Below are 27,421 nucleotides of genomic sequence, written 5' to 3'. Positions count from 1 at the left end.
GAATGTATATTGTATTAGAATTTTAAAAAGAAGAGAAGACTTTTTTGAAGACTTTTATACTCTATTTTGCACATGAACTTCAGCTCTACATCGTTGTGTGTATAACATTCATGGATATGACTGGTGATGGTCAGAATTCTGAACAAGGAGTCAGATCTCTGTCAGCTTTAATAATATGATTTGACCAGGATTTGGACTCTAGATGTAGATGGGTGTAGTTTGTACTGTACAGTTGGTACACTTTGTATATCTAGAAAATCTTCCCATGAGCTTCATGAACACCACCAGTGTGAGAAACCTGAGATTTTAACTCCTTGTACGACTGGAGGCTTTTCTCACCTTAACACAGTTTGCTCTACAAATGTTTATAAAATGCATCCAGTTTGTTATTATTTATATCCACTAAACCGTTAACGTTACATTTCTGAACAAGAAACATGCAGTAGTCCATAATACAAAAAACAACAGTTCATTTAATATACAATAAGATTAAAATAAACGCACACCTTATTTTTCATTGTATAAAGCTACATTTTTGTCTGAATTCTTTCCTAAATTACGTGCATGATGTTAAAATGAGTCATGATGTTAAAAACAGCTTCAATTACAAATCCTTTAAGCAAATGAGTAGTGAAACGAAACCCCATTAAACAGGGTCACGTGTTAAAAACGTACTAACAGCTAAATGAACTAAAACAAAAACACAAGTTAAACAGTTAACCTTCAGAATTAAGAAGCAGTGTTTGATTTATTGTGACGTCCCATTCCATAGTTGGAGGAGGTCCATGGCATGTAGAGAGACTTCAGGACCTCCAGCTGTACGAGTAGTCCCTCATGTCCAGGTGTCGGAGTGCACTCTTGCCCAGCGTCGCCTGCTCGCTCAGCTGCTGCACCGTGTTCTTCTGCAGACCGCAGCGGCTCAACTCCTCCAACACGTTACTCTGTACAAAGACGCAACGGGAAGTGATGAGGCATAATAATCATAAATAACCTTTCCAGACGTCACTAATCTGCCAAAAATGTTCATGTTTATTTCACTCTACAATCTAGTTTGCTAGACGACGAGGGGACTGAAACTAACAGGCGACATGAAAAAACAAACGGAATCCTGATTCAATGAATGTTGGTGCTTCGTTACATTTGGCTCCTATCTGAGCTGCTGAAAAATTAAGAGGAGCTTTACTTGATAAAACAAACAAAAAAAAACCCTTAAACACAACTGACTCCAGCCTCATAGACATCTCAAATAAAAAAGGGAAAGATAAAATGAACTGAAAGACAAATGTATTATAATCTGTATTCTGTAAGTCAGCAGTAACCCAACAGTCTGATCATACGGGCAAAGTCCGTTGTTAAAAGTGTTACACAAATTAAATAGAACAACCCTTATTTCTGCTTATTCTAACCATCACTGATTAGCTGTGGTATGTTTGGTGGTTGACGTTTCCTTCTTTAATGTTCGGAGTGTGGGAGAATAAGACATCCAGAAGACAGCAGAACATCCAGACAAAAACTCTGCAGTACTGCTGTAGTGTAACGCACCTGTTGGTCAGGTTCAGACGGCCTGGTGACTGGGACGTTTAGAACAGCGCTAGGCTCGTGTGTGTACAGCGCCATGGAGAAGCCTCCTTTCTGGGCTGGTCTCAAGAGCTGGGTCAGTGTGTGTAGTGCATGGGGCATTACAGGACCGGTGACCTCCAGACTGCACACGTCCTGATAACCCGTCCTCACTTGGGTCTTCACATTTATACTTCGTGCCTGGACAAAGGAAACAAACAACAAATATAAACACCACGTATACGCAGTTTCATACAGCAGGGGTGTCAAACTCAAACTCACAGTGGGCCAAAATGTAAAACTAAGATAAAGTCACGGGCCAAACTGAATATTTATTGAAAAATTAACTGCAACTGATATGTAATGTTCAACCTTTTTCATATGGAAACAAATTTTAGTTTTGCTTGAACACAGGATTTGGAACAACCAGAGCTTGATATTACAAACACATAAGAAATTAAATTTGAAATAAGAGACACATCAGTGGTGTTCATTTCTTATTTAAATAAATAAAATAAATGATGCCTCTCACTATCATTTTAAGTTCCTTTTTAAAGTGGATCTTTTTCAAAACCAACAACAAAACAACCAAAAATAATCATTTCATTCAATGAAAATCCAACTTTTCGACTAGTGTCTTCTTGTGTTATATTCTTTCGTTACAGACACGTTAGCTCCGCACACAAGACAAACAGGTCTGTCCTTTATATTCGTGAACAGATAATCTGCCTCCCACCTGTCTTGAAAGCTCCTATTGTCCATCTTTCGTTTGGCCATTTTTGTGGAGGGTGGAGTTAACTTGCCCGATGTGACTGTAGCATGGTTGTTAACGACTGTCAACAGAGAATGAGGGGCGCTTGCTGTTCGTCATTACACGTCACTACAGTGGCAAGACATTCTGAGATTTGTAGTATTAGCGGAGCATGCGGCTAGCCAGCTGTAATACACATTCGATATGATCTCACAGGCCAAATATGAGTTTGACACCCTGTCATACAGGATACAACTAAATATTTGTAAACTTTATTAATATCTGCTGTAACTTGTTAAAAGACAATTTAATGGAGTCAGTGACTTTGGCTGGTCACCTTCAGTGTGTGCAGTGTAGCTCCTCTGAACGCTGTTGGGGCCAGCAGTGTTGGGGGTAAACCTGCCTGAGGACCGGCTGCAGCCACCAGGCTCTTACAGTTGATGAGGAAATTGATCAAGGTGAAGGAGTTTGAACCCTCCACCAGAACTACAGACTCAGGCCTGTGGTCCAGTCGTACCTCGTTGTGCTCTTTCCGCCTAGCAAAAGTGATATATATTGTATATGTATATATATAGAATACAACATTGTGTAAAAAGAATGGAGGCATGTGGTCTTACTCTGTATGTACAGTACAAAGACCCACAGTTTGAAGAGTAAGACTTAAAAAAATGTTGCTTTGGTGGCTTCAGTGGCAGAAAATTACAAAGCGAGATGTGGCGGTCAGACCAACAGAAAAGCTAAAAGAAAGAGAAAAAGCTTAACATACAGCTTGATTGAGATGGCATCAGGCTTCTTGATCTTATCTTGTACCCCCATCTCTTTCAGCCAGGAGAAACATTCATCATCATCATCCTCTTCCTCCTCCTCTTCCTCCTGCTCCTCTTCCTTATCACTAAACTCGGATGTCCTGAAACAAAAAAAGATGGCTAAGGGATGAAGCTAAAGAAGCTAGTCACAGCTGAGCTTTTCAAATAAAACACCACTGCAGCTTATTACTCACAAGGTACTGCAGTGTTCATCTCCTTCAGTCAGTGCAGAGCCGTTCTCTTTGCTCTTCCTTCTCTCTTCCAGTAGAGGGAGTGAGAACTCTATCCCTACAAGAAAACCCAGACAATCCAGGCATGAAATGCTGATGTAAAAAAGGACATTATCCTTAAAATCCTTAAAAAGTCATTAACTTTTATCTTGTCAAACTCTGAGCATTATTTCCTGTAGGAATAACTGAATAAATATGTTTACACAAAGGACCTGCTAGGGGTCACTGCATCCTGTCTAAGTTTTAATGAAGCTGTAAGTTCACTGACAGAGTAGGAACAAACCCCATTCTTTCGTTATGACCTGCACCATCAGCACCGTTTCAGTCTCAGGTGCAATAGGTTTGTAACAAGAAGCTCTGTGTTTACTGAAACGTTTACGTGTGTGAGAGCGTTTAACATTTAAAGCAGTGGCATTTTACCCTCAGCTTTCATGGCTTCCCGCAGACCCCTGGTGGTTGGTGAGAGCAGTGCAGTGATGCCTTTAGCTCCACTCAGTCCTGCTGCTCTGAACAGCACAGTGAACTGGTAGGAACAAAGGTAAAAGTATGGACAGAGTCTGGCCTTTAGGAGACTGTACAGTGACGTCAAGCTCACAGACCTGTAAAATAAACACACATTAACACCAGCAACTAAACAGAAGAGAGAAACAATTCCTTATTAATGACACCTTAACACACATTAGAGCACAAAGACACACACACACTCACAGACAGACACACACACACACCCACAGACAGACACACACACCCACAGACAGAGACACACACACCCACAGACAGAGACACACACACACACACACACCCACAGACAGAGACACACACACACACACACACCCACAGACAGAGACACACACACACACACCCACAGATAGAGACACACACACACACACACACCCACAGACAGAGACACACACACACACCCAGACAGAGACACACACACACACCCACAGACAGAGACACACACACACACACACACCCACAGACAGAGACACACACACACACCCCCACAGACAGAGACACACACACACACCCACAGACAGAGACACACACACACACCCACAGACAGAGACACACACACACACCCACAGACAGAGACAGACAGAGACACACACTCACAGACAGACAGAGACAGACAGAGACACACACTCACAGACAGACAGAGACAGACAGAGACACACACTCACAGACAGAGACACACACTCACAGACAGAGACACACACTCACAGACAGAGACACACACACTCAGACAGAGACACACACACTCAGACAGACACACACACAGACAGACACACACACTCACAGACAGACACACACACTCACAGACAGACACACTCACAGACAGACACACACACTCACAGACAGACACACACACACACAGACAGAGGCACACAGACAGAGGCACACAGACAGAGGCACACAGACAGAGGCACACAGACAGAGGCACACAGACAGAGGCACACAGACAGACAGACACACTCACAGACACACACACACTCACAGACAGACAGACAGACACACACTCACAGACAGACAGACAGACAGACACACACTCACAGACAGACAGACAGACACACACACACTCACAGACAGACAGACAGACACACACACACTCACAGACAGACAGACAGACACACACACACTCACAGACAGACAGACAGACACACACACACTCACAGACAGACAGACAGACACACACACACTCACAGACAGACAGACAGACACACACACACTCACAGACAGACAGACAGACACACACACACTCACAGACAGACAGACAGACACACACACACTCACAGACAGACAGACAGACACACACACACTCACAGACAGACAGACAGACAGACAGACACACACTCACAGACAGACAGACAGACAGACAGACACACACTCACAGACAGACAGACAGACAGACAGACACACACTCACAGACAGACAGACAGACAGACAGACACACACTCACAGACAGACAGACAGACAGACAGACACACACTCACAGACAGACAGACACACACACACTCACAGACAGACAGACAGACACACACACACTCACAGACAGACAGACAGACACACACACACTCACAGACAGACAGACAGACACACACACACTCACAGACAGACAGACAGACACACACACACTCACAGACAGACAGACAGACACACACACACTCACAGACAGACAGACAGACACACACACACTCACAGACAGACAGACAGACACACACACACTCACAGACAGACAGACAGACACACACACACTCACAGACAGACAGACAGACACACACACACTCACAGACAGACAGACAGACACACACACACTCACAGACAGACAGACAGACACACACACACTCACAGACAGACAGACAGACACACACACACTCACAGACAGACAGACAGACACACACACACTCACAGACAGACAGACAGACACACACACACTCACAGACAGACAGACAGACACACACACACTCACAGACAGACAGACAGACACACACACACTCACAGACAGACAGACAGACACACACACACTCACAGACAGACAGACAGACACACACACACTCACAGACAGACAGACAGACACACACACACTCACAGACAGACAGACAGACACACACACACTCACAGACAGACAGACAGACACACACACACTCACAGACAGACAGACAGACACACACACACTCACAGACAGACAGACAGACACACACACACTCACAGACAGACAGACAGACACACACACACTCACAGACAGACAGACAGACACACACACACTCACAGACAGACAGACAGACACACACACACTCACAGACAGACAGACAGACACACACACACTCACAGACAGACACACACACACTCACAGACAGACAGACAGACACACACACACTCACAGACAGACAGACAGACACACACACACTCACAGACAGACAGACAGACACACACACACTCACAGACAGACAGACAGACACACACACACTCACAGACAGACAGACAGACACACACACACTCACAGACAGACAGACAGACACACACACACTCACAGACAGACAGACAGACACACACACACTCACAGACAGACAGACAGACACACACACACTCACAGACAGACAGACAGACACACACACACTCACAGACAGACAGACAGACACACACACACTCACAGACAGACAGACAGACACACACACACTCACAGACAGACAGACAGACACACACACACTCACAGACAGACAGACAGACACACACACACTCACAGACAGACAGACAGACACACACACACTCACAGACAGACAGACAGACACACACACACTCACAGACAGACAGACAGACACACACACACTCACAGACAGACAGACAGACACACACACACTCACAGACAGACAGACAGACACACACACACTCACAGACAGACAGACAGACACACACACACTCACAGACAGACAGACAGACACACACACACTCACAGACAGACAGACAGACACACACACACTCACAGACAGACAGACAGACACACACACACTCACAGACAGACAGACAGACACACACACACTCACAGACAGACAGACAGACACACACACACTCACAGACAGACAGACAGACACACACACACTCACAGACAGACAGACAGACAGACACACACTCACAGACAGACAGACAGACACACACTCACACTCACAGACAGACACACACACACTCACAGACAGACAGACACACACTCACAGACAGACACACACACACTCACAGACAGACACACACACACTCACAGACAGACACACACACACTCACAGACAGACACACACACACTCACAGACAGACACACACACACTCACAGACAGACACACACACTCACAGACAGACACACACACTCACAGACAGACACACACACACTCACAGACAGACAGACAGACACACACACACTCACAGACAGACAGACAGACAGACACACACTCACAGACAGACACACACACTCACAGACAGACACACACACACTCACAGACAGACACACACACACTCACAGACAGACACACACACACTCACAGACAGACAGACAGACACACACACACTCACAGACAGACACACACACACTCACAGACAGACACACACACACTCACAGACAGACACACACACACTCACAGACAGACACACACACACTCACAGACAGACACACACACACTCACAGACAGACACACACACACTCACAGACAGACACACACACACTCACAGACAGACACACACACACTCACAGACAGACACACACACACTCACAGACAGACACACACACACTCACAGACAGACACACACACACTCACAGACAGACACACACACACTCACAGACAGACACACACACACTCACAGACAGACACACACACACTCACAGACAGACACACACACACTCACAGACAGACACACACACACTCACAGACAGACACACACACACTCACAGACAGACACACACACACTCACAGACAGACACACACACACTCACAGACAGACACACACACACTCACAGACAGACACACACACACTCACAGACAGACACACACACACTCACAGACAGACACACACACACTCACAGACAGACACACACACACTCACAGACAGACACACACACACTCACAGACAGACACACACACACTCACAGACAGACACACACACACTCACAGACAGACACACACACACTCACAGACAGACACACACACTCACAGACAGACACACACACTCACAGACAGACACACACACTCACAGACAGACACACACACTCACAGACAGACACACACACTCACAGACAGACACACACACTCACAGACAGACACACACACTCACAGACAGACACACACACTCACAGACAGACACACACACTCACAGACAGACACACACACTCACAGACAGACACACACACTCACAGACAGACACACACACTCACAGACAGACACACACACTCACAGACAGACACACACACTCACAGACAGACACACACACTCACAGACAGACACACACACTCACAGACAGACACACACACTCACAGACAGACACACACACTCACAGACAGACACACACACTCACAGACAGAGACACACACACTCACAGACAGAGACACACACACACACTCTCGCTCGCGCACACAGAGACACACAGACAGAGACACACAGACAGAGACACACAGACAGAGACACACAGACAGAGACACACAGACAGAGACACACAGACAGAGACACACAGACAGAGACACACAGACAGAGACACACAGACAGAGACACACAGACAGAGACACACAGACAGAGACACACACACACTCTCTCTCTCTCACTCACAAACACACTCGCACAAACACACACACGCCTCCCTCACATCTCCCTCACTGACCATTCACTCATCATGCACTGCTGTAAGGCAGTATCTTGTGCCCATGGTGTACTTTTGCCAGAAAAACTTCGATTGGCACCGATCCTGGGGAACAGAGAGAGCCACGGCAGTGAAGGATGCTGCCAGTACTGCAGACACTGCTGGAAACCACAGCGGAGCTCTGCACAGCTGCGAGGGTCCTGAGGGGAAAATATTCAAACACAGTAGGAGTTAACGCAGGTCAATTTCTGCACCAGCTTCCAAACTGCACACCAAAGTGAGCATCAGTGACTGTGACCCCAGTGTAGATAAAATGTCTCTCTGTATGTCTTTCTAAAATGTTATACAGGTCACATCTGCTCCAAACGAGCTGGATTAATACGGTCAGCTTTAACCAGACCTGACAGCAGCTCTGCTTTGCAATCAATACTTTTAATACACTTTATTTTTAAAAAATTTTTAAACAATCATCTATAGTTGAAATGAAGCATTTCGGTGAGATGATGGCAAACATGTAATTAACAGTACCATATATAATCCTGCATGTAATGTGAGATCACATAGCTTTATGTGTTGAGAGGACAGTTAAAGTCCTGCTGCAGCACATAGAGCACAACAACATAAAACAACAAATGTCTTTCCTTCTCTACACAGTCATTTATGTAGAGACGCATCATTAAAATCAGCTTTCATAAATTCCACCAACAGGGAACAATGTCCCTTATGTCCCCTTCACTGACTGCTCAGAAATAGCTGAAGCAGCAGATATGGTCTTGATTCTGGGTTAAAGATGACTGATTACAGATGGTGTATAGAAAATAAAATTAAAAACAAAGCTAGAAATTTGTGATTACAAAATCTCCTGATCTACATATACAATCTGTTTTATTTTTCATTACATTGCTGTTTAATAACAAATGTAGATGGAAAAAATCAGATAGAAAGACAAGCTACATTATTAAAATCAATAAATAAATCCACTAATTTTGAGGGAGGCAAAGGTGAATATTCGGACATACTAAAAGGAGATGCCAAGTACATGTGATCTTTAAGGTCAACAATCTCCTCATCAACACAACATTTATCAGACTGTATATTTATAATCACACCCTCCAGTGTCACCCACATGAGGATGAGGTTCCCCTTTGTGTCTGGTTCCTCTCAAGGTTTCTTCCTTTACCATCTAAGGGAGTTTTTTCCTCACCACAGTCACCTGAGTCACCTCAGACTTGCTCATTGGGGATAAATACAAGCACATTTAAATATATCTCATGTTATCTTGAATTTCTGTATTCTATTAATCTTTATATTAACCCATTGTCTCTGTAAAGCTGCTTTGAGAGGATGTCCATTGTTAAAAGCGCTAAGCAATTAAATTTGAACATGGCATTAAGTGAAACTGTCCGTAGTTTAGATTAAACGTATTGAGCAAGTCTGAAGGAGAAAACAGCACAACTCATGTTAACTAGTCTGATGTAATCAAAGTCGAACCTGTACTGATAGACTGATTTAGATTAAGAAATTAAAAACATTCTCTATTAATCGTTACCGAACTTGGGAGAGACGAGATGTGATGATGAATCCAGCTGAACAATTACCGAGGTGAGCTGGGGAAAGCCACGGGGCTTCAAGGGGTCAGTTCATATAGGAGGCGGATGTGCAACTGTCATTCATAATACACCGAAATGTCGACTGGATCATCTGATGTTTTTTATTAGAGAAGGAAAAAGAAGACTTGAGTGCTAATTCATAGCAGTGAACTAAGAGTTCTTTAAAAAAATTAGACAAATGTGGGCAGGTCTGGTGAGCAAACCATGCTCAAAGATTATTTCAGGAAGTTCAATGTTATATCATGTTTTTGTGGTTTTAACAAACATGACATACACTTTTATTCATTTCGCTACCTTCTGCTATATTCATTCATTCATTCATTCATTCATCTTCTACCGCTTATCCGAACTACCTCGGGTCACGGGGAGCCTGTGCCTATCTCAGGCATCATTGGGCATCAAGGCAGGAAACACCCTGGACGGAGTCCTTCTGCTATATGTTTATTATAATTATAACATCAGATTTGTTTGTTCAGTCATACATGAATTACCTGGATACTGTGTGGAAGAGGAGTGTACTCTGCCCTGCAGTGTAAGCTCAGGCCCTGCGCTTCCTCTTGAGCTTTTAGATGCTCAGCCCAGGAGAAGGACTGCGGAGAGGTGACGAGCACTCGGGTCTTCAGGCTCCAGTCTGCTGGATATTCTCTACACACTTCTGGATGGGATTCACTGCGAAGATCAGGAGCCCCTGGACTCTAATAACAGTGAACAAAGGCCAGACCTATTATATCTAAAACAAGGATCCATCAATATATCAAATGCTCAGCAAACTCTTGAGCAAAGTGTGGAGAATTTCTAGAGCCAATGAAAAGAAAAAAGGTCTAAAATGAGAGTGATTAGGGAACAAAAGTGCTGCGAGTCATTTGTGGTGAAAAGGAAATGAAATGTGACTGTAGAGATTCTGATTCACTTTTGAGCAATTCACAATCCAACAATGTTGGATGTGGTAGCCTTATGGTGAAGGTATTGGTCTACCAATCAGATGGTTGTGAGTTCACTGATCAAGACCCTTAACTCCCAATTGCTCAGTTGTATAAAATGAGATAAAAATGCAAGTCTCTCTGTATAAGGGTGTCTACTGATGCAGTACAATACAAGTTCTAAAATAATGCCTAAATAGAGAAAAATAAAGTTCTCTATGTACATTTCATGAAATAACTGATTTGTGGTAGTAACAAGCCTGGACATATTTCACAACAGTTTTGAACACATCATGCAAACAACATAATGCTTTGACTCACACAAAGCCTGAATACAACCTTTAAAGATCTAAAGTGATCTGAGGTGATCTAAAGTGATCTGAGGTGATCTAAAGTGATCTGAGGTGATCTAAAGTGATCTGAGGTGATCTAAAGAGATCTGAGGTCATCTAAAGAGATCTGAGGTCATCTAAAGAGATCTGAGGTCATCTGAGGTGATGTGAGGTGATCTTAGGTGATGTAAAGTGATCTAAGGAGGTCTGAGGTGATGTAAAGTGATCTGAGGTGATGTAAAGTGATCTGAGGTGATGTAAAGTTATCTGAGGTGATGTAAAGTGATCTAAAGTTATCTGAGGTGATGTAAAGTGATCTAAAGTTATCCGAGGTGATGTAAAGTGATCTAAAGTTATCCGAGGTGATGTAAAGTGATCTAAAGTTATCTGAGGTGATGTAAAGTGATCTGAGGTGATGTAAAGTGATCTAAAGTTATCCGAGGTGATGTAAAGTGATCTAAAGTTATCTGAGGTGATGTAAAGTGATCTAAAGTTATCTAAGGTGATGTAAAGTGATCTGAGGTGATGTAAAGTGATCTAAAGTTATCTGAGGTGATGTAAAGTGATCTAAAGTTATCTGAGGTGATGTAAAGTGATCTAAAGTTATCTAAGGTGATGTAAAGTGATCTAAAGTTATCTGAGGTGATGTAAAGTGATCTAAAGTTATCTGAGGTGATGTAAAGTGATCTAAAGTTATCTGAGGTGATGTAAAGTGATCTAAAGTTATCTGAGGTGATGTAAAGTGATCTAAAGTTATCTGAGGTGATGTAAAGTGATCTAAAGTTATCTAAGGTGATGTAAAGTGATCTAAAGTTATCTGAGGTGATGTAAAGTGATCTAAAGTTATCTGAGGTGATGTAAAGTGATCTAAAGTGATCTGAGGTGATGTAAAGTGATCTGAGGTGATGTAAAGTGATCTGAGGTGATGTAAAAATGACCCAGTTTTACACACCTTCAGGACAAGAGTCTCTTTTTCAGACTCAAATACATCCTCATCAAATAACGACTGATCTTCAGAAAAACAAACCGGTTCCTCTGACTAGGAAAAAACATGAGAAATAATGGACATTTAATCAATAACAATAACATGAAAATAAACAAGAAAACAAGACTTTTTTCTCAACTTTAAAGGATTTTAACTATTAAACAGAAACATTGCTATTATTAAAACATTAGTTATTAAGTATTATGGAGAAACGTCTAAAGACAACAATGTTTTATCTTTATAATTTAGTGTCTTGAGAAAAGATTATATACAAAATTGTCGCACATTTTAATTCAGGAAATGAAATCGTTATAAACAGAAAACAACTCATTTGTTTACTTGAAGTTTACAAGCATGTCGTTTTGCATCTCGGTGTTAATTTAACACCACAATATTAAAGAGACACTTTATATTGACTCTTGTTGCTGTAGATGTGTGTAGAGTTTATAAACAAACCCACAGGTGATAATGTAGTGATATTGTACCTTTGTACGGACGGTTTGGAGGCTGTTTTCTCTCAGAGCCGCTAAACTGTTAGCATTCCGCTGCTTTTCCTCCTCACACAAAGCGCTAAACAGCTGTTTGCTCTCCGCTGTGTTTCCTGAGCAGTTTCTCTTCTTCGGGCTGTTGTAGGTGTTTTCGATGTTGGCGAACGGGTTTCTGCGCTTTAATCCGCCGGCTGCTGGACTGTGAGTGTTGAGCCGCGGCCCAGGAGCGAAAGGCCGGATTTCAGCTCCATCTGAGCCGCGGGACGCCGCCGCAGCGCCCCGGATCACCGCCGCGCTCCGCTTCCTCCTCATACGAAGGACATCACACGGCTTCTTAAAGCTCGGGGAGTAACAGCTGTGATCGCTCATGTCTGCTTTAGTCTTTATAATAACGGATAAACACAGAGACTCAACACACACGGAGATGCAGATGAAGGCGCGCGCGCTCCGACTCTTGTGTTCAGATTCTGAATTTCCCGCGTGACGTGAACACTACTGAGGATGCGTTCGTTTTGCGCAGATTTCACCAAACGCTGCGTAAAGGCTGCGTAAACATCCGGTTGGTGTTGCTTTTATTTATTTAGGTTTTTTTTTTTCGTGACAAACGCAAAGTCTCTTCTGATGCACAATAAAAGTCTCGCAAATTACGAACTAGAACACGGAAAAGGGTCGTTTGATATTATTACTACAATCGTTTATTGTTTAAAATATGTTTATATAATAATAATTTATTATCGAGCATATTTAATGATTAAAGGCCCACATTGTAACTGTAATTAAAGTAATTAATTAAAATAATTATGCTTTAATATATTTCTGTTTCTTTAATATACATCTGTCTATTTTTACACAGGCGCATGAGCACAGAGATCATGGGGCACAAGGCAGGACATACCATGAACAGGGTGTCAAACCCATCACAGGGCAAAATCACACACACTCACACACCTAATAACACACTATGGGCAAATTAGAGATGGTAATCAGACTACAAATGCATGTCTTTAGACTGGGGAGGAAACTGAACATGCAAACTGTGGTCACGGCCGTGCAACATGAACCCCAACTACAGCACTGGAGGTCTGAGGACCACTGGGTGTGCTTCAGGAATACATCATAAATGGGACACCAGACCATCACTGATCGCTGTACACACACACACACACACACACACACACACACACACACACACACACACACATTCACACCTGGGCCAATTAATGTAAATTGGAGAATGTGAAACTGAAGACCTTGTGAGACAGCTACCTGCTATTATATTATATTATATTATATTATATTATATTATATTATATTATATTATATTATATTATTCTTTCAGCTTTTCCCTTCAGGGGTCGCCACAGCGAATCATCTCTCTCCACCTAACCCTATCTTCTGCATCCTCAACACTTGCACCCACTAGCTTCATATCCTCATTAATTACATCCATATACCTCCTCTTTGTCCTTCCTCTTTGCCTCCTGCCTGGCAGCTCCATGTCCAACATTCTCCTACCAATATACTCACTCTCCCTCCTCTGAACATGTCCAAACCATCTTAATCTGCCCTCCCTAACTTTGTCCCCCAAACGTCCAACATGGGCTGTCCCTCTGATGTACTCGTTCCTAATCCTGTCCAAACTTGTCACTCCCAAAGGGAACCTCAACATCTTCAGCTCGGCTACCTCAAGCTCTGACTCCTGTCTCTTCTTCAGTGACACTGTCTCTAAACCATATAGCATGGCCAGTCTCACCACTGTCCTGTACACCTTCCCCTTGATTCTTGCTGATATTTTCCTATCACACAGAACTCCTGACACCTTTCTCCACCCACTCCAACCTGCCTGCACTCGCTTCTTTACTTCTTTCCCACTCTCTCCATTACTCTGGACTGTCGACCCGAAGTACTTAAACTCCTGTACCTTATTCACCTCTTCACCCTGTAACCTTACTGTTCCACTTCCCTCCCTTTCATTCACACACATGTACTCAGTCTTACTACGACTGACTTTCATTCCTCTTCTCTCCAGTGCAAACCTCCACCTCTCCAGGTTTTCCTCCACCTGCTCCCTGCTCTCACTACAGATCACAATGTCATCTGCAAACATCATCGTTCAAGGAGACTCCTGTCTGACCTCCTCTGACAACTGGTCCATCACTATAGCAAACAGGAAGGGGCTCAGAGCCGATCCCTGATGCAGTCCCACCTCCACTGTAAACTCCTCTGTCTGACCTACAGCACACCTCACCACTGTCCTGCTCCTCTCATACATGTCCTGCACCACTCTGACATACTTCTCTGCTACTCCTGACTTCCTCATACAGTACCACAGCTCTTCTCTTGGCACCCTGTCATACGCTTTCTCTAAGTCTACAAACACACAGTGCAACTCCCTCTGACCATCCCTATACTTCTCCATCAACATTCTCAGAGCAAAAATTGCATCTGTTGTGCTCTTTCTGGGCATGAAGCCATACTGCTGCTCACAAATTTCCACCACCTTCCTTAACCTAGCTTCCACTACTCTTTCCCACAGCTTCATTGTATGGCTCATCAACTTTATCCCCCTATAGTTGCTGCAGCTCTGCACGTCACCCTTATTCTTAAAGATCGGCACTAACACACTCCTTCTCCATTCCTCAGGCATCCTCTCACTCTCTAAAACCCTGTTGAACAAACTAGTTAAAAATTCCACTGCTGCCTCTCCTAGACACTTCCAGACCTCTACCGGGATGTCGTCAGGACCAACTGCCTTTCCACTTTTCATCCTCTTCAAAGCCTTCCTGACTTCATCCTTTCTAATCTTATCTACTTCCTGTTCCACAGAGTTCACCCCTTCTACTCTTTTTTCCCTCTGATTTCCCTCATTCATCAGCTCCTCAAAGTATTCCTTCCATCTCCTCTGTACACTGTACTCACTTGTGAGCACCCTTCCATCTCTATCCTTAATAATTCTAACTTGCTGCACATCCTTCCCATCTCAATCCCTCTGCCTAGCTAACCTGTACAAGTCCTTCTCTCCTTCTCTAGTGTCTAACCTAGTGTACAACTCATCATATGCCTTCTGCTTGGCCTTAGACACCTCCCTCTTCACTCTGCGCTGTAACTCCTTGTATTCCTGTCTATTCTCTTCAGTCCTGTCCATATCCCACTTCTTCTTGGCTAATCTCTTCCTCTGTATACTATCCTGAACGTCCTCATTCCACCACCAAGTCTTCTTATCTTCTTTCCTCCTTCCAGATGACACACCCAGCACCTTTCTCCCTGTCTCCCTGATCACTTCTGCTGTAGTTTCCCAGTCATCCGGCAGCACTACCTGACCACCCAGAGCCTGCCTCAACTTCTGTCTAAAATCCTCACAACATTCCTCCTTTTTCAGCTTCCACCACTTGGTTTTCTTCTCTATCTTTGACCTCTTCCTCTTACAGACCATCAGAGTCATCCTACACACCACCATCCTATGCTGTCTGGCTACACTCTCTCCCACTACCACTTTACAGTCACTAATCTCTTTCAGATTGCCTCTTCTACAAAGGATGTAGTCTACCTGTGTTCTCCTACCTCCACTCTTGTAAGTCACTCTATGTTCCTCCCTCTTCTGAAAATACGTGTTAACCACAGCCATGTCCATCCTCTTAGCAAAGTCTACTACCATCTGTCCTTCAAGGTTCCTTTCCTTAACTCCAAACTTGCCCATCACCTCCTCACCAACATGTCCATTAAAATCCGCTCCTATCACCACTCTCTCACCCGTGGGAATACTCTCCATCACCTCATCGAATTCACACCAGAATCTCTCTTTCTCCTCTAACTCACAACCTACCTGTGGGGCATAACCACTAACAACATTCAACATCACCCCTTCAATCTCTAACTTCAGACTCATCACCCTGTCTGACACTCTCTTCACCTCCAGAACATTCCTCACAAACTCCTCCTTCAGGACCACACCTACCCCATTTCTCTTACTATCCACACCATAATAAAACAGCTTGAATCCTGCTCCTATACTACGAGCCTTGCTACCCTTCCACTTGGTCTCCTGTACACACAGTATATCCACCTTCCTTCTCTCCATCATATCAGCCAGCTCTCTACCTTTCCCTGTCATAGTACCAACATTCAGAGTTCCCATTCTCAGTCCTACACTCTTACCTTTCCTCTTCTCTCTGTAGGTCAACGGCACCAATGGCGGTCGTTGTTAACACGAGCCTCGACCGATCCAGTATATATTATATTATATTATATTATATTATATTATATTATATTATATTATATTATATTATATTATATTATATTAATATGCACACATGGAACAAATTAGAACATTATTTCCATTAAGAAAAGGAAATTAAATTATTTATAATCACACACTCCGCTTTCACCCAGTTGAGGATGAGGTACCCTTTAGGGTTTGGTTCCTCTCAAGGTTTCTTTCTCATATCGTTTCAGGGAGTTTGTCCTCAACACGGTTAACTCAGCCTTTCTCATTAGGGATGAATTTAAATGAAAAAAATTTAAATCATAATTTTTATTCTGAATATTTCTACTTCTGTAAAGTTGCTTTGAGACAATACCCATTGGTAATTATATTGATTTATAGAATTGAATCGAATCAAACCATATTGGCCGTACTGTTAATTCTATACAAAAAAGGCAATTTTCTGATCTCTAGAATACATCTTTGGTGGGTCCATGCTTCTCACGTTGTATTATCCTGCATGCTGGAAATTAATATTGCATATTACTTGATAAGTGGGACATGAATTTGACTCGTCTGGTGACTTCTTTTTAATAAGTTCCCTCATCTTCTAACCCACTCCTTCAGTGTCATGTGTTTAGATTAATGGAAGCTTTCTGCCTCTGACCACAGTTAATTTCCCGCTGTTTACCATTATCATGTGTGATTAATCATGGGGTGAAATCAGCAAGCGGAACCCGGCTGAAATGACAGGAGACAGGAATTGTTGAGGCAGACGAGTTTGCAGAGGTTACTGCCCTGTCTATTGATTCTGTTGGCTGTCAGTGCTGATGCGGGAAAGAAGCGTCCACTTGATGAATGGTGTGTAATTGATAGGTGAGAGACCTTGACTCTTAATCAGTCTCAGAATGTTTAGGCTAAATTGGGTAAGAATATGGAGATTGGGCTGGAAGATCAGAGAGAATTATCAGTGCCAATCAAGAGATTGGAGCGGAATTTTAAGCATGAATGTCTTCAACATTCTGACACGATTCATAAATTTTGACATCCTATGCATTTTTACTTTAGCTGCTAACTATTTTTTTAATAACGTCATTTTTCTGTTGAGCAGGTTTTAGAGCCGTGGTTCACATCTGTGAGTTCAGATGGTTGAGTTTTATTTTGAACGATATTCTAATTGCTATAAATAACTTCCCTTAAAGATTAGGCTTTTTGTCACACACACACACACACACACACACACACACATTAATATCCACTTATAAATATAAAGCTTGGTATGTGATTTGTGTGTGTGTTTGTGGATGGTGGTGTCATGCTGCTCTGACACACTATGCTTTTTATATGATTTTTTAAATATATTTTATGGACCTTGGCCTCAATCCTGGAGCTGGATTATAGCTAATGCTCTGTAGTCACTTTGCACTGTTGAGCTAGTCTGCATTTCAATTGCCGTCCATGTATATATGTATATATGTATGTGTGTGTGTGTGTGTGTGTGTGTGTGTGTGTGTTTTGTAGAGGAGCTTGAAACTAAGAAATACAAGTTTGAAGAAGATGTTTTGATGTGAGCTAAACGAGATGGCCAAAATCAAAGAAGGGAAATGAGAGAAGAGAAGAGACGAGAAGAGATGAGACGAAAAGAGAAGAGAAGAGAAGAGAAGAAAAGAGAAGAAAAGAGAAGAGAGAACATAAAGAGAGTGCATATTTTTCTGTAAGATAGTGTTGAATGGCACGGGCAGGTCAGGGCTTGTCTGCTTGTCTGTATAAATTCTTAGGTCAGGAATAGCACATGGGGTTGGCAGAGGGGGTATTAGAAGCTGGCACCATTTTGGGAGCCTGGTCATTCTTGTCCTATCAGCACAAGATGACACTGAGAATGAGAGACAGTCTCCCCACTTTCCCGCTGATTTCTCATGACCCTGACCGTGGCTCGGTGAAGAGAAAGAAGGACGGCACACGATGTTGTCTATAAACAGTCAGCTTCTTCACAAGGTTTACATTCACAAAATAAAGCAGTACTAAAAAAACATATAGGCTATGGAGCATTTCTAGTTTTCTCAAGGTGTGGAATTCAAAGACACTGTCAACATCAACCAACCAGTGATATCAACAAGCAGTTTACAGTCTATTTACATAAAAGTAGGTGAACTCTTTGTTACAGGAAAACTTGTCCCTGAAACACAGACGGGATTTGCAGTGTAAGAGGACCTTAAAAGGCAGTGACTGATGAGGTAAAGCCTCATAAACCTGGGATTGCATGTGCAACAGAGCTCCATGTCTCATTTAGCTATTAAATGCAAATAGGAATCAACCAGTGTTGGTGCTGTGAGCGCAGGACACACACATGTCTGCATGTTATCGTCGGAAATTTCAGTACTGCCGGGTCTCAGCTGAACGCTTATCCAGTCATTGTAAATAACCGGCAGTCACGTGAAATCCATAATTGTTTGCCACAAATGAGTAGTTCCTAGTATGCAAGCTGTTATTTTGGCAGATCTACATTTTCTGGCTAATATTTTTCACCTATGATGATTTAATTCTTCAGATTCAAGTTTTATGACAGTGCCATGTCAGTGTATTTGTTTAGAAAGAGAAGGAGCTGGTGTAATAATAATAATAATAATAATAATAATAATAATAATAATAATAATAATAATAAAAACAATAATAACAACAACAACAACAAATTATCCTTAATTATCTTAAGAAAAACAAATCTGAGTCTCATGCTGTGGAAAGTTGAGTCCATGCACCGCTCCATCAACTGTCCACTTCATATTGTCAGACCAGTGTTCAGTAACTTTGGTGGTCAGTATGGCCTCCACACCGCCTCAGCAGACATGCTGGTTGGAGAGCTGCTGTGGCTTTCCTCTGCATCTACAACAATGTCATTCTGATTGGGCAGTGAGGGGTGGAGGAGGGCTGAGCCTGTCGAGGCGCTGGTGCAGGGTGGCAGGATCCTAGGTGGCGAACGCTCCCCCCCACCTCCTCCAGACATCATGGAGAATTGGTACGACCCTGTAGCGCTGCTGTAGTAGAGGTGATAGGGTGAAGTGCTGGCCTGGAAGTGTCCACTCTGGCCCTGGGAGGAGCCAGCAGGGTAGGGAGGAGGTAAGTAAGTGTGGTAGCGGCCAGCCGACGCAGTCATAGCTGACATGCCGATGCCTATGGCGTTGGTGACAGGGGTAGGAGTGTAGGTGAAGGCTGCTGTGGGGTAGGGGACTCTAGGATCAGTGAAGCGGTTGTCTGGCAGGGAGGGGATGGAGGAGAAGGGGCGCTCCAGACCGACACGCGGGTCACTGAATAGGTCTGAACCTGCAAGAGAAAAGTTTTTATTTAAAGTTCCTATAACATGAATCTACAAAATCCATGTATCTACAAAAATATGGGGGAGTCGGAAATCACGTAATGTAACAGTTACTACTAAATCAGTATCTGCTGCATTTGGTTCAGTACCAACTGCATTCGATTCAGTACCTACTAAATTCAATTCAGTACCTGCTGCATTTGATTCAGTACATTCTGCATTTGATTCAGTACCTGCTGCATTTGATTCAGTACCTACTGCATTTGATTCAGTACCTGCTGCATTTGATTTAATACCTACTGCATTTGATTCAGTAGATAATGAATTTGATTCAGAACCTGCTGCATTCGATTCAGTACCTACTGCTCAGGCATTAATACTGTATGTACTGTATGTCAATATATGTGTGTAGTTTTAATACAATCCGAACACACCACATCCACCATATTGGCATCATCATGTGACCTACGATGTCTGACCTACAATATAAGACTGTGTTTGTTTGATTTTTTTCGTTTCGTCTTTCAAGTTAAGAATTTACTCAGGTGTTCTTAAACAGGGTTTAACCAAAAGCAGCAATGTATAAAACAGATCGCACTGAAAGCTATATTTAATTCTGACTGCACTTCTGTGCCAGTCCTGTTGCATTATGGGATTGCACATTGTGCACTGGCTTCATACTGCAGAAGCTCAGCTGAAGCAGTCGGTCATCTGGGTATTTGTCACCTACTGTTTTATGAATGCTGAGGACTCATTTCCCCTGCGGTGTGATGCTTTTCACCCGCCGTATAATAGGGTAGTAGGGATATATATTGTACTCAGGCTTGGTATTGTATGTACACAAACCTTCCAGACAATGAAACTACATTACGTCTGCCAAAAATCACATTGTCGAACTTCAATTTATTGTAAGTGTGTTATATATTTTTGTCAAAGGCATTAAGAGCCTCTTAACTGGTAGAGAGTGAAAGTGTCCAATGTGGCTTTGACACTTTATCATGACTTTGTGCCGATGCTTATGGGACGTTTAGTGCAGCTCACTTTCTTATTTCATAACTATACACACGATATTGTATGATTGTATCAAAAAGAAGATGATTTCATTCGATCATCAAAGTGTCCTTGAAATGAGTGAAGCTTTGAGCTGAATGGTGAACGGACAAAGCCCAGTCTCCTTTGTGAACATCAAAACGAGAAGGTATTCATGCACAAATATTGAATTAGCTCTTCAGCTGCATGCAAAAAGCTTCTGTTGGCTAACCCCTTATTTACATAGCATAAACATATGGTCCATCCAAAAATTCCCCGTCAATCTAATTTAGGGTTTTATTAGTCAGCCAAAATGAGAGTAAGTTTAGAAGCAGAGTTATTTGAGACTTTTATACTATTTAAGTTCTTTTTGTCTGATGTTAGTGGAAATCAACGCTGCTATGGAAGTGTTTCTATAAAGTTGTTTAAGGCCACAATCAGAAAACTGAACCAGTTTCCAATGTCACCTACAAATAATTACACATTCTCTATTTATCATTGGGCTTCTATTCGTTTTTTCAGCTCGAGTATGTCAGACCTAAGTGAAGTCAGAATAAAATTACGGCTTTATTTTATTATTTACAGATCAGCCAAGATTCTGTCATGAATAAATAAACAAATCCATATTTAATATGAACAAAATTATTTAAGCAATGAAATGCAGGCTACCAAAAAGAATAGAGTTGTGTGTTTTTAATATTAATTACAAAGTAACTTATCTAATAATAATGAAACATCTCTAATTAGAATTAAGTCTTAAGATGCCATGCTATATTACATTTCTTTTTTTCTTTTTTTCTCGTGATCACGACTTACTTTTCTCGTGATCTCTGCATAAGAACATGTTCTAGAAGCAGCAAAAGCTCAGTAACGCAGCATCATGATCAGAGACTGAAACAGCTCTCTGTCTGTCAGTGATAGACAACTTCCAAGAAGGAAGAAGGAGGCTGTGAGGTGTGGTACATTTATGATGGAGATTTCAGACGCTGACGTGCACATACACCAGAAACATTCGCAAGGTGCCAGAAAATTAATTTGCGATAACGGGAAAACAAGAAAGAAAAAAATATAAAAATGCATGGCTTTTTAAGACTTCCGTGTAAGTACACTAATTCTGCATAGTACAACTACTATACTACTATAAAAATATAAATAATGTTTAGTTAATTAGTCCTTCAGGTCAGCCTTCATGATGCCTTGTGAGCACAAATGCACCTGTGACTCACCTGAAGAACTAATAAACTAATACTTTAGCTAAGAATAATGGAAAAAACGCTAATTACACTGATAATTAGATTTGTGCTTTTAAAAATATAAATAATAACGTTTAGTGTCAGTGTGTAATTTATAAATGTAAATTAAGATGTATAGTTTATTAGTCTGGGGGCACAGTGGCTTAGTGGTTAGCATGTTCGCCTCACACCTCCAGGGTTGGGGGTTCGATTCCCGCCTCCGCCTTGTGTGTGTGGAGTTTGCATGTTCTCCCCCATTCCTCGGGGGTTTCCTCTGGGTACTCCGGTTTCCTCCCCCGGTCCAAAGACATGCATGGTAGGTTGATTGGCATCTCTGGAAAATTGTCCGTAGTGTGTGATTGCGTGAGTGAATGAGAGTGTGTGTGTGCCCTGCGATGGGTTGGCACTCCGTCCAGGGTGTATCCTGCCTTGATGCCCGATGACGCCTGACATAGGCACAGGCTCCCCGTGACCCGAGGTAGTTCGGATAAGCGGTAGAAGATGAATGAGAGAGTGAGTGAGTTTATTAATCCAGGTGAGTCCCAGGTGCGTTTGTGTTCAAACTAAATTCGATGATTAAACTGAGATCCAGCTTTAATTTTTTTCTCATTCAGTCTCACTCACAAAATGAAAGGAATTTAATAAGGATAAAATTGAATTAAACTGAATTTCTGAACACTCATATTCATTTGACCGTTCACAGGTTCGATTAAAAAAGCAGCAGTTGTGTCTCAGTGATGCTCAGGTGATGTGTGATGACATGTGACGCTGACACATGTGAGAGCTTACAGTGTATGGGGTTGCGGCTGGGAGAGATGGGCGTCGTCGGGTGAATAGCCGGTGCAGAAATAGCGCCAAGGTAAGGATAGGATTGCTCATAAGACCAGGACGGAGACGTCTGCATTTGCCTGGAGTCTGAAAACAGCAACATAAAGAAAACAGCAGCATTAAAACAGCTGGCATATGGACCCAGTCGCACAAGTGGACACATTAAAGTAACTGCTAATAAAACATTCTATAATATTTTAACTTTAGATATGTCTCCTTTCATTAAAGGGCGGTGTTTGTTTATTTCTGATACAATTCCACTAGAATTCCTTATGTGGTACATTTGAAAAAAAAAAATCTGTTTGGACCCCTGTATCGGTTTAGACTGTTTAGGACTATTTAACATCTTTTATATTAGCTATTACTTCACTTAAGGGTTTTATTTGTTAGAATAAAGATATAAAAAAGAAAACACAACATATCAGAAAAGAAAAAAACAAAAATATATATATATATATATATATATATATATATATATATATATATATACTGTATATGTGTATTAATAATCTGAAATATTTAATAATTTATAATCAAAAATAATTTTTAACATTGTTTTTTTATTTTTTTTATACAATTTTTTTTTATTGTTATGACAAATGAAAAGCTATGAACACTAAAGCTGATGCCCCAAATCTTTTACAGTAAAAACGGTCATTCAGACTCATCTGGAAAGACGATGATGATGATTTCCTCCTCACATGCATGATGTAACATGTTGAATTCATATTCCTTATATGGAATCTGATGTTATTAACACACAGTATAACGTTCAGACACACACAGAGCAACCATTATCACTGTGCTCTGAATCATAACATATACAAATCAGCATTATAAGCAGTTTACAGCACTGACACGCTGCTGTAGAAGAGGATTTGTGAGAGCTATTATTACAATACACCTGAAAAATAAAGATTACATCATCACATGTTAATGTGTGAACATAGCCTAATGAGCAAGCCAGAGGCTACGAGGCAAGAAAAACTCATGAGGAACAAAACCTTGAGAGGAACCAAACTCAAAAGGGAAGCCATCCTCATCTGGTGACACCCGAGAGTGAGATTATAAATCATTTCCCTTCTATAACTCTACTATATGATATATGGTAAAATGATCAAATGAAATACATTCTAGTTTTATGCTCAAGTCTGTCTTGTTGAAGTTATTGACTTTTCACTGATGGAGACGTGAGTGTTTGTGGTAATTGCAGTCTAAAGCCATCTTCATGGTTTCTAAGTGCTACTTTCCTCTGCAATCCCATGTACCTCTATGCTGTCTGTGTGGGTCCATCCTCAGCAGCGGCGATAGGCAACGTTATCAGCACTTAGGCACAACAAACAAGACACCACCGGACAGAAAAAGAAAGACTTTTACTCACTTTCTCTATCTCTAGATCCTGTAATCTCTCTCTCTCTCTCTCTCTCTCTCTTTCTCTCTCTCTCCCGCTTGCTCTCTCTCTTTCTCTCTCTCTCTTGCTCTCTCTCCCTCTCTTGCTCTCTCTCTCTTGCTCTCTCTCTCTCTCTCTCTCTCTCTCTCTCTTGCTCTCTCTCGTGCTCTCTCTCTCTTGCTCTCTCTCTCTCTTGCTCTCTCTCTCTTGCTCTCTCTCTCTCTCGTGCTCTCTCTCCCTCTCTCGTGCTCTCTCTCTCTCTCTCTCGCTCTCTCTCTCTCTCTCTCTCTCTTTCTCTTGCCCTCTCTCTCTCGTGCTCTCTCTCTCTCGTGCTCTCTCTCTTTCTCTTGCCCTCTCTCTCTCGTGCTCTCTCTCTCTCGTGCTCTCTCTCTCTCGTGCTCTCTCTCTCTCGTGCTCTCTCTCCCTCCCTATGATCCTCTAAATGCTCACTGATAGCCCGCAGTCTTCCAGACAGAAGAGGAAGGCAAGCCATCAGAGAGGAAGCAAATTACGCAGAGCGGCCAAAGCGAGCGTTCCAGGCTGTTTCAAGTGGAGCCAGACTGCGGCGTAGTGCCAAGTCTCCCCCCTCGAATCCCTACGGCCATCACCAGAAGACCCCCGCCTCCTCCTCCCACCCCCTCCCCAGGCCTAGTGCTTCAGCTATGGGCCAGGAGTCACACATGGCTGGGTGGGTGACTTGAGGCGTCTTGGTGCATCCGGTGCAGGCAAAGCTCATTCATGTTTTACTGGACTCCCACATACACGCACATGTGGATACGAAGTGTGGAGGGAACAGAACGAAGAGTGAACATGGATGAAAGCACACATGCCCATACTCTTACTCTGCTGGACAGGAGACACTAGACAGAAGAGTAACACAAAATGTTTTTTGAGCACGTTTCAGTATGACATGGACGGTTTTGATCTAATCGAGCATCCCATCACCATGTTCATGCTTAAATGTCAGATCTGAGGTTATTGCATAAATAAAACTAAATCACAATGTAGAATAAAATTTTCTGTTTTTCATACTGAACATACACACCATCACTATTTATTCCTATCAGCACATCCAAATATTTTAGATCTAATCTAATAATCTCAGTCTCAGCACTTCCTAAAATTCCAGTCATGCAGTTAAAAAAACAATTCATTACATTTCACCGTTGCTATGTCACTTCCTGTCAAACCGCTAACAACTGCTCCACACACACACACACACACACACACACACACACACACACACACACACTTCTCCAATTTTTTGACAAACATGACTACAACACAAAAGCGTTCCCTAAGCACTCTAAAACACACACACTCCGGCCTGTGGTTCCAGCTGCTACTGATTTACTATGTTTTGAAAAAAGAGAGAGAGAAGAGTGCGTGAAAGAGAAAGAAAGGAGGGAGAAAACAGAGAAAGAGCTCTTGAATGACTTAATAACAGTTTCCGCTGGCGGTGCTTCTACTGCTATTTCTGGCGGCAGGATCAGAGAGGTGAGAGCAGCACGCAGAAGGAAACACACTGTTTCAGAGCTCAGCACTTCCACCAGCCATCCTTCCATCTCCCAACCCTCTGCATTGCTAGGCACTCTTTTCTATTCATTCCTTTCTTCATGCTCACACGTACTCGACTGTTCTCATTGGGTTAATAATAATAATGCTTAAGAAGTAACGTTTTATTTAAACGGTTTCTCTATTCTTCTTACCAGCAAAATCTCATATTGCTTAACGCTGTATTATTCCCAAAGACTGGTTTTAATAAAATGTCTGATTTTCTCATAAAGCTGCTTCCTGTCAGTGGATTCTCACTTCCCTATTTCCCCTAGTCTACTTCCTCTAAGAATGCATATGCAATCTCTCTCTCTCTCTCATACACACACAGACACATACCTCACTCCGATTACACGGCTTCAGAGAGGAAGAGAAAGTAACAATCAATCTCTCGCTGAGGGCCTCCAGCTTAAATACACCAATTAGGTAATTCCCAAAAACAATGAACAACAACAACAAAAAAGAGAAGTGCTGTAAGTATGCTAATATAATACCTAACTGTTATAGCCAGATAGATTTCCCAGAATCTGGCTTCTGTTTTCGTCTGGGAAAAGGGTTTAAAAAAAGGCTTACTCACATTTCACAGTAAGCAATTACTCAGAATTAATGTATAAATACTAAACATATGCCAGCAGCATGATGATGTGGCCTTCAGCACGTTGGATTCGGTTGTGCAACTGCTTAGAAATCTTTTTGTCTATTAACTGTGATTGAAAACAGTCTCACGTTGTACTATTTTTCACCCAGCAGGATAAAATGGGGCTTTCCAGTCCAAAAGATTCAAAGTGAAATGGGGAAATAATTTTTATGGCCTCAGTTATATTTTATGAGACTCTGGTGTATGTGTATTAGTGTGTGTGTGGTAGT

The 27,421-nt window shown here is 42.3% G+C and overlaps 2 protein-coding genes across 10 annotated transcripts in view; both read right to left on the bottom strand.

Annotated features, from left to right (window-relative positions):
• Nucleotides 1–71: 71 nt before the first annotated feature.
• LOC132839667 (protein downstream neighbor of son homolog) lies at nt 72–13,533 on the bottom strand. Its single transcript, XM_060860773.1, has 10 exons — nt 13,008–13,533; nt 12,490–12,576; nt 10,777–10,980; nt 8,697–8,875; nt 3,765–3,943; nt 3,309–3,402; nt 3,075–3,215; nt 2,646–2,844; nt 1,543–1,758; nt 72–941 (listed from the first exon to the last, which is right to left on the bottom strand). The coding sequence occupies exons 1-10, from the start codon at nt 13,377–13,379 to the stop codon at nt 804–806; spliced, it is 1,809 nt and encodes a 602-aa protein (XP_060716756.1). The 5' UTR covers nt 13,380–13,533; the 3' UTR covers nt 72–803.
• Nucleotides 13,534–19,176: 5,643 nt separating this feature from the next.
• runx1 (RUNX family transcription factor 1) overlaps nt 19,177–27,421 on the bottom strand; it is a 38,833-nt gene continuing 30,588 nt past the window's right edge. For all 9 annotated transcript variants that reach the window (XM_060860075.1, XM_060860072.1, XM_060860077.1 and 6 more), the window contains 2 exons: nt 23,572–23,697; nt 19,177–20,529 (listed from right to left, as the gene is read on the bottom strand). In XM_060860075.1, coding sequence (XP_060716058.1) covers nt 20,024–20,529; nt 23,572–23,697 — 632 coding nt within the window. In that variant the 3' untranslated portion in view covers nt 19,177–20,023. The remainder of the gene's footprint in view (nt 20,530–23,571; nt 23,698–27,421) is intronic.

The sequence above is a fragment of the Tachysurus vachellii genome, chromosome 24 (genome assembly GCF_030014155.1).
Source record: "Tachysurus vachellii isolate PV-2020 chromosome 24, HZAU_Pvac_v1, whole genome shotgun sequence".
In the NCBI taxonomy this organism is placed as follows: domain Eukaryota; kingdom Metazoa; phylum Chordata; class Actinopteri; order Siluriformes; family Bagridae; genus Tachysurus; species Tachysurus vachellii.
The sequence above is the reverse complement of the archived record's forward strand: the minus strand, read 5'-3'. Positions and strand labels throughout refer to the sequence as shown.